At 37.1% G+C, this 15,604-nt stretch overlaps 1 protein-coding gene across 1 annotated transcript in view; it reads right to left on the reverse strand.

Annotated features, from left to right (window-relative positions):
- The window catches only part of zgc:77151 (uncharacterized protein LOC337153 homolog), a 46,746-nt gene that overhangs the window by 18,590 nt on the left and 12,552 nt on the right, over positions 1-15,604 (reverse strand). The window contains exons 2-3 of the mRNA XM_067608900.1: positions 12,041-12,193; positions 7,903-8,010 (exon numbers count right to left, since the gene is read on the reverse strand). Coding sequence (XP_067465001.1) covers positions 7,903-8,010; positions 12,041-12,193 — 261 coding nt within the window. The remainder of the gene's footprint in view (positions 1-7,902; positions 8,011-12,040; positions 12,194-15,604) is intronic.

The following is a 15,604-nucleotide window of genomic DNA, read 5'->3' on the forward strand; positions in this document are numbered from 1 at the left end:
GTGGTGATTAGTTTGGTACCTTTAATAAAATACTACAAAAATGAAGTGTATTCCAAATATTCATCATTCAGAAAAAAGCTAAATGCTAACATTAGCATGGCCACATGGTAACAATGACAACGCCAAGTGCAAATAGCTTCCCTGTCAACAGAGCTACAAGAATCATATGCTCAAGTGTGCGTGGGTCCATGTGGTCATAATTTGGGTCGACTGCACATTTGTGAACACAGCCACGTATGCAGACACTGAATAAAGTAAAAACAGAACCATTGTTTGTGTCCATATTGAAGGTATAATGTTTACCTTGTTTACTCTCCTCATTTGGCATGTTAGGATGCTAATTAGCATTGAACACAGTAGTACGCTGAGGCTGGGAATGTTGTATATTTTTCCAGGTATGAGGTTAATAGATTGGATGTTGAAATTTTGATGTTAAGTCACAGAAGTTTGTAGGATTCATAGTCTGAGGAACATGAATGTCTGTACAAGATTTTGTGTCAATCTGTCAAGTAGATGTTGAGATATTTCACAGGACAAACGGAAACTTTGACCAGCTGGTGGCGCTTTTCATAAACGATATTCATAAACTTCATTCACATAAATCATGCCAACAGGCGGATATGACATAAAATGTGCACTACTACTGTTATTTATTCTTTATTTTAATCATTTTTAATGCAAATTGTGTCTACTGTGCCTAGTTTTCATCAGATTTTAATGTTGTTTTAATGATTTCTGTCCTGTAAAAGTTTGTTCCAAAGCTCCACTCGGCTCCTAGCCTGCTCCACCTGTTCAACTATCACCTGATGATTCATATTCAAGCATGCGCAGGTAAAAAAACAAACAAACAAAAAAAAAAAACCCTGAGTTGAACGTGTGCCAAATTCCTGGCAGCAGAAAATGTCTTCATTGGTTTGCAGATCTTTACGTGAAGGCACAAAAGGAACCTGCAGTGTGTGACAGATAAGACCGTGGCTGCTCAGATAAGGTTTTTTTTATACCGCAGGCAGCTCCTGTGTGCTGGTGGCTCAACATAACTCAACACCAGCTTTGAAAAAATATTTCCCACCATTTAACCTTCAAAAAGTCCTTTAATGTTAAGATTTTCAAAGATTATAGCACTTTTTTTTTTTTTTTTTTTTTTTTTTTTTTTTAAAAGGTATGGTGATTTAAGACTGGTCTTTTGTCAAAACTGCAGGGAATATTTGCCTTCCAGTATGATTACATAACATTTCACTAATTAACTAAGTGACTTTGGGGTAAAAGGTCACTTGATGAGCTGATGTTTCAAATAAATAACATTTCCATCCATTAATATTATTATTTCTGTAATATCTTTCTCCTTGAATCTTCCATTTAACAGAGAACACTTGTTATTTTAAATGTGCTTTGTGACTTTACCTTGTTTTGAACTAAAAACTTTGAGAAACTGCTTAATTTTTGACCACAGTTTGTCTCTTAAGACACGTTGATCTTGACATTTAATGTAAGTTTTAGACCCTGCTCTGTGACACTAACATGTGATGCAACATTTAAAAACCAAAGAGGAAGTTTTTGAGAAATACTCCTGACAGAGCTGATTTCATGCATCTGTAACAATTTACAATACCTTACACAAAATTGTGCACAGCTGCTAAGGAACAAGTGAGGAACTAATAAGGAATGATTTGATAATTGATGAATCATTAACAGGAACTTCCCTAATATTTCCTGACAGAGGAGTATATAGTAGATAATTGTGAGTTACTAGAGAACAGACTGGAAATACACTATTAAAAGGGAGGGTCAGTAATTCTGCAGAAAGACTGTTCAATAGACTTTTTGTAAATTCAGCAAATCTCTCTTCACTGTTGTGTGTGTGCGCTGAAAAAACTGGCAAATTGCAGTTGTTCAACACAAGTTTTCTCTTATTTTTCCTGTTTGCATTTCTTTGTGTGTAAAATGTGACTGAATCTGAAATCAAATACAAACCAAGACAGGACAGTAGGAGATATTTACTGAGGATTTCCGGCCCTTCTTAAGGAGGTTTACAGTGAAACTGCATCTGTCTTTATTTAGATAAAGGACTGACGTTTTACACCAGTAGAAAGGATTAAAGCAGAACCACTAAAAACTGCATGTTTGGTCTCAAGCAAAATGTATTTTAAAGGACGGGTTCACAATTTTTCAAGTCTTTCTCAAAACAATAGTATGATACGATACCATTTTATTATCAGCTTACACTGAAATTCATTTGTGTTCTTAAAAAGGTATAATATGTAATTATTCCACATTAAAATGTCTAAAAACAACTAGACCTGTGTTATATATTTTGTTGAGTTGTGTACTTACATTATCTCAAATGTTTCCAACAATTTTCAAACCCAGAGAAATCTGTAATTTAATCAAAGTAACGGACCGTTTCATTTGGTCGCATGTCAATGGCGTCATACCTCCTCTACCAAAGAGTAAACACGGACAAGATGCATACGGCGGCGCTGTGTTTGTCCGCTACAATGGCGTCTACCAAAGAGTAACTTACACACATACAAGATAATACATCAGCGTTGTGGTTGTTCCACACAAACTGTTATAAATTGACTTTTATTCAGTTTTAAGCCACATTTTCATGATAAATTTTAACTATATCTTTTAGCCGGAAGAAGGATTTTAGTCAGTGGACGTCTGGATCTTAAGTTATCTGAGAAATAAACTGGGCAAACGTTAGCAGCAGCTCGGCTAACAGCTCCTCCAGGAAGTCCGGTGGTCACCAAACATCGTCGGAGAAATATTGATTTTTTTAGGTGAAACAGCTTTAATTAGTATTTTTAACGATTTTAATCTGCGTGTACGTTTGTTTTTGGAGAGGAGGAGACCTCTGCGGATAATTCGGCTCCCGGGAGAAACCGGCCGAACGTCTGGATCTAAAGTTATAAGAGAAATAAACCGAACAAGTGTTAGCAGCAGCTCGGCTAACAGCCCGTACCGGACGTCCGGTGGTCGCCGTACATCGTCGGAGAAACACTGATTTTTTAGGTGAAACAGCTTTATTCAGTGTTTTTACCTGTAATCTCCGGGTCCGTTTGTTCTGGAGAGGATGAGACCTCTGCCGGTAAAAACATCCCGAATGATTAACACTGGAGTAATCCTATCCCGGTGAGGCTGGTTATTTAACAACGAAGACAACAACTCCCATGACCCCTTGCTACTTCACACCGTCATCACACTCCGTCTTTTGTTATTGTTTTGATTGAGACCCCTAGTGGCTGAAATTACATATTGGGCGTTTAAGCAGTTTAAGAGGTTGAACCACAGTTAAAAATACAGTTACTCTCTCTGCATGTTTTATGTTGTGCTGTTATAGTTTTTACATTCATCTGTCTTGTTGAAAGTGTTAAACGGCTTTTGTGATGTTTGTTGCTGAGGTTGTTCACGTTGTCTACTCTCATATTTTAATTCAGCTCCAACATGTACGGATGGATTTGAGAAGTTGACTTTTGCAGTAAAGAAAGAGAAAAAGAAGTGAAATCCTGCTCCTATAGTTTGTTTACGTAGCCTGGAGGAGCCAGAGGAAGCTTCCTGAAGCTGACCAATCAGAACAGAGTGGGCTCATCAGGAGGCGGGGCCTTAAAGAGACAGGAGCTAAAACCGCCTGTTTCAGACAGAGGCTGAACTGAGGGGCTGCATAAAGGACCAGTGGAAGATAAATAAGGAGTTTATAACTGTAAATCATGCAAAGATATTCCAGTAGAGCCCCAGAATATAAACATAGACCTGGAAATGTATGTGTTATGTCCTCTTTAAGTTACTATCAGATTAATGTAAAGAGGTGCAGCGCTGAAAGGAGCTTAAATAGCTACTAAACCTAATTTATCACAGCAGACTGAGCACTGCAGCAAAGAAAAAAAAAGCAGGTATAAAATCTACCTATTCAAATATTTTCCAGACTTTTTAATGGCTCACAGCAGCTCCAGTTCAGAGTGACATGATATAAGTAAGCAATTAAAAACTTAAGTGGGTCTGTTACGTATATATTTTTAATCCATTTACGGAAATAATCTGGTCAAAGGAGTTTTTAACATTTTATTGGAAATGTGTTTGATCTTCTTGTTGAACTGTGGGATGAATGCATGCTTCCAGTTTCAAGCTTTTATTCCTACTTTACTTTGTGCTTTGATCTATATCCCTGAGTGAAGTTGTACGTCTTGTTCCTTTAACTTTCTTTCTAAACAAACAGTATATGACATGTGTACAGTGTGAAAGACTGAGTCACAGTTTACAGTGTAAAGCTGAGGGTTTCCTCCCATTCCAGTTTGTCAGCTGTGATCCTGTTCAGTCTTGGAGGCAGAGACGCCGGAGCCCAACCTCCCCCCCCACCCCCACCCACCTAACCTCCACCTCCCCTGGGCTGCAGCCAGGTGGGAGTTCCTCACATTCCTGCCCCCACAGCAGCCAGGTGTGAGCTCATTAGCACAGAAAAAGGCAGAGGAGTTTTTGTTTTTTGTACACAAAGAGGCTCTGCAGGAGTCAGGACTAAACATATTTAAAGTTTTCTGAACTCTAGTGAAGTGTTACCCTCTTAAAACCCCCCCCTCAACTTTTACATGCTGGTCTCTCGTCTTGAAGTCATTTTTATTTTAAAGTCCTGACGGTAATCTGGCAACTTTGGACCTGGAATATTTCAGCAACACAAGTCTGAACTGAATGAGTCGCATTAACATAAAAACTGCAGCAGTTTAGAATATACACGGAGAGACTGAATGTACGTCTTTGTTCACTTTTCTTAAAAACATTCTAACATTTACATCACCTGATTATCTGCTATGCACAAAGACAACAAAATCTGTTCAATAAGACAAGAAACTGTGAATGAGACACTGTCAGACAAGTCTATAAAACTATTATTTTGTGTGAGCAAAAAAAGAAAAAAAAAACTACAATAATAAATCAGACCGACAGTCTCCCTCACTATACTTTTTTATTTCATTTATACTTCTGTATTAAGAGGTTAAACTATTGCTGTAGCCGATGTTAATGAGCTTCTCAACTGTTAAGATTTGATGCTTTTCTCTGTTTTATATCAAATAAAATTTGATATAAAACGTTGTAAATTAAATATTTTTGCCTTTTGGACTGTCAATCAAATAAAACAAGCTATTTGAATGCGTCACCTTGGGCTTCAGGGGAATTATTAAATTAAAACGGGTTTTTTTTTTTCTACCATCTTCTGATTTTTTTATAGACAACATGTTTAATAGATTAACTGAGAAAATAATCTGTAGATTCAGTGATAATGAATGAGTGTTTTTAAGTAGATAAAGGGAGTTAAATTTAAAACAACGTCTACATAAAGCCCGTTAAATTCTAAAAAGCTGTTTTCAAGCAACAACAACAACATGCGTCCACAGCAGGAGTTTCAGCGTTTCTGCAAATATTTCTGTCCAAATTAAAACGCCAAAACAGGTAATTCTCCTACTGGGCGTGTGCAGAGGACGGACGAGCAAGTCGGCCACAGAAAACCAGCTTCCTCACAGCTACGTTTAAATCTAAGCGAGTTATAAAAGTATGAAGCCGTCCGCCATTGTTGTTATCGTCGTGTTTCTTCTTCTTCTACTTCCAATATAATGCTGCGCTAATGCCACCGCCTGTTTTGTCAGCGACAGAGGAGGACGTTTGGGAAAAGCTGTTTTCTGGGGAGAAAAACGCAGACAGAGGAACAGAACGGAGAGAAAAAGATGTGTTTCCCAGTTTGGACGGCTTAGTGTGGACATGGTCTACGATAGCAGAGATCTGAAGTTATTGTTGTTGAAGAAAAGTTTGTTCCCTCCAGGCAGTCGGAGAACTGAGTGCAGATAAATAGACGTCACCTGCACAACTGCATAGAAATGACAATATTTGCACAATTCCACTTTAAAAACACTTTTTTCTTGTTTTTTTTTTTGTCCTTTTGTTCCTTTCTGCTTTCATTATTTATTTTGTATCTGATCTAATTTTATTAATTCAGTCCTTAAGATATTATTAGCTTAAAAACATTTCACTGCCATTATTTACAGAGATATATTTGATGTGTAGGTGACTAATTATGGCTGCAACTACTTTCATTATCAATTAATCTGTGGATTGTTTTCTCGTTTAAATCATTGTCTCTCGAAGCCCAAGACGACGTCCTCAAATGTCTTGTTTTGTCCACAACACAAAGATATTTACTTTATTGTCACAGAGGACTAAAGAAACCAGAAAATATTCACATTTGAGAAGCTGGAATCAGAAAATTTGTTTTCTTTAAAAAATGACTCCAAATGATTTATTGATTATCAGAATAGTTGGTGATTTATTTAATAGCTGGCAACTACTAATCAGTGCAGCTCCGGTCATAATGATTTTAAAGCTTCAGAAAATACATTCAGCTGATTAAGTGACAGAGATCTGATCGTAAAGCACTTTAAAAGGCTTTCAGATAACACCTCATAACTTTCTCAGAAAGAAACTCTTCATATTTTAAAAAAATGAGTAATGATTCCTGTAAAAACTACTTTCAGAAGGCTCATTTTTCCACCAGGAAAAATTAATCCTCTATATAGAAACATCCACAGTGGAATATCAAAGTTCAAAATGTGGAAAATTTGGTTTGAGACGAGTCATAGGATTTACATTTGGGTAATACATTAGTCTCACTCCCAGAGGGGATTTTCATGTGAAGGCTGAGCTGCAGGCTGCATGTGAACTGTGTTAATCCAAAACACTCAGAAGAAGCAGCAGCAGGAGACACATCTGATGCTTCTTTTTCATCAAATTTTTTCTTACTTTTTTCTGAGATGAGAGATTTTTAATTAAGCAGATCAACAAATGATAATCAGACCGCAGAGAGCTGAGATATAAAATACTGTGACGTTACTGTTGAAAAGAAAATGAGATTAAGACACTTTCTGTTGGCGCAGAGAGAGAGACTGTTAACCTGTTTAGATTCTTGGCTAAAGATGTTTGGATAAAAAAAGGAGTCAGTGTTCCTGTGACAAGGATATTAATAGATGTTCTTAAAGCATTCCCCAGATTATATTAGGACGAGGAGTCGCTCCCATACCAGTCTACCGGAGTTACAGCCGGACATGACTTATTTTTCATGCTTCACACTGTGTATATATGGTCTAGTTTTTTTTGGCTTCTCTCTGCTTTGCAGAATTTGAAGTTTTTTTTTTTTTTTTTAACTTTTATGCTATATTTTATATCATTTTTAAAAGTTATTTTTTAAAATTAATGGTTTTTAATATACAGTCATACAGTAACACACTCAATAGAAAGTAAAATTAAAGCAACGACAATATGTTTTCCAAAAAGAAATATAACAAAAAAAGGATAAAAAGATAATAAGAAACAATTAATTTCATCTCACGATAAAGCTGAGTACATAAAAGTGTTTTTTTTATTGTTTGTGAACGCCTCCGTATACAAATCAAATCATTATTTAAAATTTAAAAAAAGCATCTGTTGGAAATAAGGTGGAATTCTTGTCTTTAATAATCAGTTTTCTTCTTCTAGTAGCTGATTGTTTTTGAGAGGTAAGTGATAAAATGTCCTCAGAGCATCCGAAAATAACCGACTCTGTGAGGAAATATAGTTCTTTCACATACGCTGGAGCCAGTCATGGTCTGTTTATTTATGTTCTCCAAACTAATGGTCACAAATAATGCAGGTTAGTTGAACATTAAACTGAGATTTAAGGTGAGAACAGAGAAGGAAAATGGTAAGAAATGCAATTAAATATTAATTACACTAAAATAAATAAATTAAACAATGTATAATAACAAAAAAAAACACACAGTGTACTAGAAACATATTTGGAAGAATGAACAAATGACTGAAATAAAGATGAAACCCATGCCAGACTGGAAAAGAAGCCAGTCGCTCCTGTGACCTTTGACCCACCTCTCCGTGCTCCCTGGTCCGGCCCTTCGGTGTGTCTTCAGGCAGGAAGTAGAGTCTGGCGCTGGCCAGCAGGTGTCGCTGTGTCTGGTCTTCCCACAGTAAGGTCACCTGCACATGAAGAAGAAAAACACCCGACTTTTAAAATACTTTGAAACCTTCTAGATTATAAATTAATATCTGTAACCTTGAACAAAGATGCTGGCAGGGCTGAAGAAGCAGATAAATACACCGTTTCACATTCTCTGATTTAGGAACTTAAAAGTCTAATATTAGCACACCAGCAGGCTCATAATGACAATGTTAATAATGTCACCATTTTTGTTTAGCATGCTAATATATGCTAATTAGCACAGAACACAAAGTACAGCTGAGGCTGATGGAAATGTGATTAGATATTTAGCATTAATCAAACTACTGGACAAACTGAAATTCTATCCTGATGGTGGATCTAGAGGAAACGTTGAGGGATCATCAAAGTTATTACAATTTATCCTGAAGGGAATATAAATGTGTGAACCAAATTACATAGCACTGCCATCCATAGAGCTGCTATAATGGCTAAAAAGAGAAAACTTTCAAATATTGTTGTGTTTTAAGTGTCAATCTGTAAGTGGAGATAAGCGAAAAATAACAGTAAAGAAGAAGGAAACGACTAGAAAGGAAAATGTCTGAGAGAAAGAAGAACATGCTGTCCACAAAAGGGTAGAAAGGACTCCTGGAACCGGGCTCGGTCCCAGCGGGTCGACGGGTCAGGAGTTAAAGACAACATTATGTGAGTGTGAATGAAACTGACGTGGAGCAGATTGTGCAGGTTTGGAGGTCAGACGTGATTCGTGGCTGAGTCACGAGGAGATGTTTCAACATCGCTGCTGCTGTTTCCGGAGGTTTTTTATTTGGTTTTATTCATTCATTCATAAAAGGAGTTTGACTGAGTACACAGGCTGCAACACCTGACTCACCTTCAGTCACACCTGGTTCTACTGTTAAGAGATTTAAACCAATCAGCAGCTTTGTGGATTCAGAGTCATTGTTTTGTGTTCAACTTACTAGATAAATGCAGATTTAACATATGAAGTACTTAAACCAGTCAGTGCTGCTGATAGACACTATTCTCCCACAATGCAATGCACAAAGGAAATGCAGGAGCTACTCACAGCTGCATTAAAACAAATTGTGGATGGTGGTGAAACATGTTTGTCAACAGCCCCAAAAACACTAAATAAATATTATTATTTGAAAAAAAAAAGTTAAAAATAATGTAAAACTTTCATATGCTGTTTTTTTGGTATACCATCTGTAAAAACAATTTACTAAGAGAATTAAAGACCCAGTGAAATGACAGTTTTATCTTATCCTGTGCCCTTGTGTTAATGGTTCATTTATCTCTTGTTATAAACCAAATATGTGTCAAAAAAATTAGTGTTGAGAGTATTTTAACATCAAAATCCCTCTTTTCACTTCCTGTAAAATGGTTTCAAATGTTTGATGACTCATCCTGCACTCAGGGGTGTTTACAAAAGTTCATCCAATCAAATGTGACGACTAGCAAATCAAATATATCATATAAAAACAACATTTCACTGTTTGTGGGTCGTAGCAGCTAACAAAACAATATGGAGACAGATAGGAAGAGATGTGCGTTTTGATATCAGTGACCAAAAAAATTTGTTTTCATTTCCAGAACTCTCTGTAGCTCAGTATCGCACTAAACTCTGTAATCTGTGGCGTCGCCTGAGACTCAGCTTGTCAAGTCACCTGTTTCAGCAGCCAATCGGACTGTAGCGAAGTCAGCTGGTCAAAAAGGCAGAATTAAAGACGGAAGAAAAAGAGGCTCGCCTCATCAATTTGTTTGAGGAACTGCTGTGTCTGTATGACACAAGCCTTAAATTTTGATATTTGCAATAAAAGTGCAACTTGACCCTCTCGTTTCTTTATGTTTTCGCAGTTTTGTCAATACTAGAACTGAAACTGTAGCAAGTTAACTCCCTATCGCTATCCTTAATCATATCTTAAGACACGACAAAGTATCCAGCGACAAAAAAAGCCTGAAAAGTCTGCGGTTAGAACGGATATGCAGATAGTCGTTGCTATGGAAACGATACACCGTCTAGTTCAGTCTCATTGGCGTAAACTGGCGCATTTCAAGTAGTTGCAAGTTTCAGCTCGTCTTGTCGCGAATCTTTGCTCTAAACTGGCCTTTAAGAAGCTGGAACTGGAGAATTTTCAGCAAGTGTCGACTTCGTGGAGGCTACAAGAAAAGTCAGTAGGATTTATCATCTGGGGAACATGAATATCTGTACAAAATTACTTGGAAATCCAAAGACCATGGAAAGACCAAAGGCCTCCAGTATATAAGAATATATATAAGAAAGTCATCTGAATATTGTCAGCTGATGGCCTGAATGTCAAGTGATTCTCACTGATTTTTTTTTTTTTTTTTAAAGGTAGAAGAAAACTTTGGTGTTTGGTGGCTGTTTGTATTTCCTCACTGCTGTCATCGGAGCAAATACATCACATCCTTCATCACAATCAGCCACTGTCAATCCAATACCATCAACCTAAATACAACGTGTCCTTACTTTTTCAGCATGCGACCTGAATTTGCTAAATTTAGCCTTGCTGTGGGACGTAGACTCAATAAAACATACTGTTAAGTCTTCTATAACTCGAGTGAGCAGCTAGAAGAGCAGGATGGAGCGAGACCCATTTAGATCTACAGACCGTCAGACTGGTTCAGTTTGTAGGTTTAATTAAAGGGGCACTAAGTTCAGTTGACTTGTCATGATTAGTGCTACTCAACCTGTTAAAACAGCTTGTCGTGCTACATATAAACAGCCTCTTGACTTTAGTTTCTCAAAGAACTTCAGTACAAAGTCAAGAGGTTGTGATATATACGTTCCTGCACATGCTCAGTGGCGTCTGCCTTACACAGAACTACTCTCTGGAGACTGAGAATGTGATCGCTGTTCCTCTAGTCTTTGGAGCCGTTTCTAAACAAACTAACATGACCAAACTCTTCATAATGAAGGAACATGTCACCCAGTTCACCAGTGTGGCTCACTCAACGTGTTTTTAATAGTTTTTGGACAAAGTGGAGGTCTACAGCACAGAGGAGTAAGATATATCAGGCTTTGGATACACACACACACACAATACAAACATGAGATTTGTTGACAATATGAAAATGTATAGAAAATTGCCAGACATATCCTTTAATGTTGCCAATTTGCCAAAATGTAAACAATTATCAGCTAAAAATTGCTCTAGAGTTGCATCGATTGACAGAAAGTTAATCTGCAACTACTTTGTTTTAGTAATTTTTTAAGGAAAAAATGCCAAACATTTGCTGGTTCCAGCTTCTCAAACATGAGAATTTTATGCATTTTTTAATAGCACATGATAGTAAACTCAGTTTTCTTGGTTTTTGGACTGTTGGTCAGACAAAACATGGTATTTGAAGGCGTCACCTTTCGACTGTGGAAAATTATAACTTAATTTTTCATGAAATTCTGACATTTTATAGACAAAACGATTAACCAATTGATTGAAAAATACTGAGAATAATTATTAGTTGCATCCCTAAACTGGGCTCTAAGAAGATTACTGATACTTGTACTGAATCGACATTACAACAGTCCATTTGATGAGCTTTTATGGAGTCTTTCTCTCCCGATGGTTTTGTTAATTTATGTTGTCATATTGGTAAGTAGGTCTATATGTTGGTTGGTTAGCATCTATCAGATTAGCAACAACATTGACTTCCTTCATTTTCACACACAAGTCAAATTTCACACTGAGCTGATAAAAAGCAGCAGAGGGAAAAAACTCAGAGATCCACTTTAACATACGATGACATCGCTCCAGACGGGATTTAAATTGCGGAAGGAGCTGTGAGTCAGTCACTGCAGCTGTAATTATTATTTGGAGGGGGTTGAAGGGGTGAAAAATGACCCAGATATGCGCTCCAATTGGATTAAAATCACAAACAGGTAATGTTAACATGACTCCACCTCCCCCACAGGCATAAATCCCGTCTGAATGAGAGGTTTAGTTGTAGAAACCTGCAGGCTCTCAGTCACGGGCCTCAATGGCACATGACAGAGGGACAAAATGACTTTCACGTGATCAGATATCTCACCTCAGCAATGCATACAGGATCCTGCGGTCCACAGCGGATGAAGTAAAACTCCCCGAGCCTCCAGACCTGGACGGGGCCGTCGGGTTGACGTCTGCTGCTCACCGACTTGTAGAAGGCGTAGCTGCCTCGTTGGCAGGAGGGAGCACCCAACCACTGACGAGAGGAAGACAAGAGCACAGGATCACTGATGAGGAGGAGTTAATGGTCCCTGTGTGAACCAAGAGGCACCTGAGGCATTTTCACCATCAGGGTTTGGCATTTATTAAGCTCTGCAGGGCGATCACAGACCACACTTTTTTTTAACTCCTATAACCTTCTTTAGGAGAGTGAAATAATCTCACTGGTTGAGTTAAATCTCAGAAGGAAGATCCAAAGCAGCAAAGGTTCCCGGAAAGTAACATTAGACTGAAGCCCAGTGGAAAAGGGAAAGAAATGAGGAAGCTGTAGCAGCAACAGAAATAAGAAACTTCAACCCAGCTGTTGTTCATTTCATCTTGTCCAACCTGACACTGAGTACAGTAGCGTATTAGCAGGTTAGCATGTTGTTAACCTGCACATTTTAGTATTAACATGCTATTTTTTTAGCACATTAGTGAAAATCTCTCAGAGCATTTTAGCGTAATATTTACTTTCTGTTATTTTATTTGAGTGTTGGCCTTGAAAGTGTGAAATTTATGCTGTTTACTACCCTAAAAAACTCCTATAAAAAGTATCATCCACGGCATGTACAGTATATTTCGTCGACAGACAGAATATTATTTGAAATTTGATAATTACTATATCGTTTACAGTCGTTTTTCTGGTTTCTTTAGTCCTCTGTGACTGAATATCTTTGGTTTGTGGACTCGGGACAAAACAAGACACCTGAGGACGTCACCCTGGACTTTGGGAAACACTGATCATCATTTTTCAACATTTTTTGATGTTTTCTAGACCAAATGACAAAAACAAAAAAAGAAAATGAATCAGCAACTATTATGATAATAAATTTCATGAAAAAATATCAAACATTTGATGGTTCCTGGTTGTAAAACATGAGAATTTGTCTTATATTATAGTAAACTTCATATCTGACATTTTGGTGAGATGTCTTTATAAGGCCTTTTGGGTTTTTAAACCTCACCAGCACAACCCCCTTCTTTTTACTCCTTTCATAATTGTTTTTTTGTGTCTCATTTCTACTAATAATTAAAAATTAAAAAAGGAAAAAAAATTGTGAAACAAAACCATTATTCTGAAAAATAATCTGAATAATTGATTGTGAACATAATCGTTAATTGCAGCCTTGAACACAGTTGTTAAAGATATTTCCTTTGGACCAAAGTGTTGAACAACAAACCAACTTAAAATATCTGAGATATATTTTTTATGTTATGAGCAATTTAAGGAAATATTGGCCTATTTGTTTTAAAATCACAGCCTTCAAATAAGGAAAAAGGTTTTTTTTTTGCATCAACATTTCAGAGACGTTAATGTTAAAATGCAAAATAAGGCAGCTACAGGATAATTTCACATTTCCCTGCATTTAAAAAGGGAAAATGCCTAAATGATAAGAAGTAATAAATTAAAATTTAAATGTCTGGATGTCAGATAGAGCCCAAAGTTTGCTTTCCTAACTTCCTTGGGTGTTTTTGAACCATAACTCAGAATCCACCTCTGGCGTAAACACCTCTGACGATAAAGTTGCACCATCTTGCAATAAGGCAGCGTTTTCACATGTATTAACAGCAGTCACAGCAGGATACTGTAATATATTAAACTCAGAGAGGAGGGTGCGTTAAAAATTAACTCCTCTGTCTGTTTAGCGTGGCAGAGGAATATCTGAAACTCTTGATACTGTCTCTAAATACTATACAAACGTCTCGATTAATACATTATTACAACTGAAATATAAGACATTTATTAACCTGTATGATCTGAATCGTCGTGCATGTGTCTCAGTTCTTTTCTAGATAATCTTTGTTTAATTTCTGAGCCGACTCTGTGAAAAACAGGCAGCTTCCTGTAATTATTTAACTACAACACGGTGGTCATACTCCTCATTTAGCTGATTTTAAAAAGGTTATAAAGAAATAAATACATTATTATTATTGCGTTGTTTCACTTTCTGGAGGCCACATGAAGAGGCTCATTCCCAGAAAGCCGTCATAAAATCATCTGCTGTAGTTAATCATTCAGCATCTATAATTATTGATATTTCTTATTCTGTGAGTTTGCTGTGAAAGATTTTTCTAAATTAGCTAAAACTTAATAATGTTTTAACTGAGGCGTGTGCTGTGATTTGAGGTCAGATACTGAATGACGCTGAGAAATGTGCACACTTATGCCAAGGAAGTCATGTGACTTCTTCCTCTCAGATCACATCAGAACGTCTCTCATCAGTGCTTTTATTTGGTTCAATTTGAACGTCTTTTTCCTGTTTGATAGAGGAACGGATGTGTTCTTATTCTCGCGACGAGCTGGCTGCCAACAGTGATGTGTGTTGGGGCGGTCGCTAAGCTGCCCTCGATGACACAAACTAAACACTTCCTGCCGGTGCTTCAAAGTAAAAGCCATCATCGATCATCTTTAAAGGGAAGCTTTTACTTTGAAGCAGCTACAGGACGTTAACTTTACAGGAACAACAGCTTTTTCTGCTTCTCTTGCTCTGCAGCAGTGCTTTGTCATGGCGATGTGTTGGGCTCAGGTTGATTTTCCCCTGAACTTGAACTCTTTGTAGGCAATGTAAAAACATTTTTACACATGAACAGATGTATAATAATGTCTGGAGGAGCTTTGTCAAGTCTGACAAAACAACCTTGATGTTGTCGTTTAAGTATCTTCAGCTTGGATTAAACTCATGACAGAAAACTTGAAAACCTGCATTACACTCTACGAGGTGTGGCTTTTGAAAGATGCGGGCGTTCACCAGGCAGGAAGGATTATATCGAGTTGCATTGTGGGAAATGTAGGATCCAGCATTTTTAAGAGTCTGACCCACATGAGGAACTAAAAGTCAGGAAATCTAAGCTTATTTTGCTTCAATTTTAGGAGTTTGTTGTCAATTATTTATTGTATAAATACTGTAAGAGTCACAAAACAAAACACAAACAGACCTGAAGGGACTAACAGACACAAACTAGTACACAGCATATTACATTATATTATATTATATGGCATATTTATAATACAGATGGCTTGATATATTTCATAATGTATCCATATATTTTCAAACAACTCTTAAACAACAACAAGCAAAATTCACACAATTTCAAGGATATTTTTCCTCCCATTAATTGTTTTTGGGTTTTGTCTTCCAGTTTTATGAAATATTAAAATCACTGGAGTCCTCAGTGGAGGTTTTGAGTGGCGCTATGGAGCAAAGTGTTTAAGTGTAGGCTAGTTCCCGTTTTGTTTGTATCTCCTGCACACAAACGAGAAACTAATACACAGTTGACACCAACAGAAAAAAAAAAAAAAGTAAGAAAGACCAGGACTCTTAATCAAGCAAACATGGTTGTAAAAATCATTTCTGCAGATGTTTTTATGAGGAAGGAAATGCAAAACAAGAACAGAGAGTTACCT

Source organism: Thunnus thynnus, chromosome 13 (assembly GCF_963924715.1).
Source record: "Thunnus thynnus chromosome 13, fThuThy2.1, whole genome shotgun sequence".
In the NCBI taxonomy this organism is placed as follows: Eukaryota; Metazoa; Chordata; class Actinopteri; order Scombriformes; family Scombridae; genus Thunnus; species Thunnus thynnus.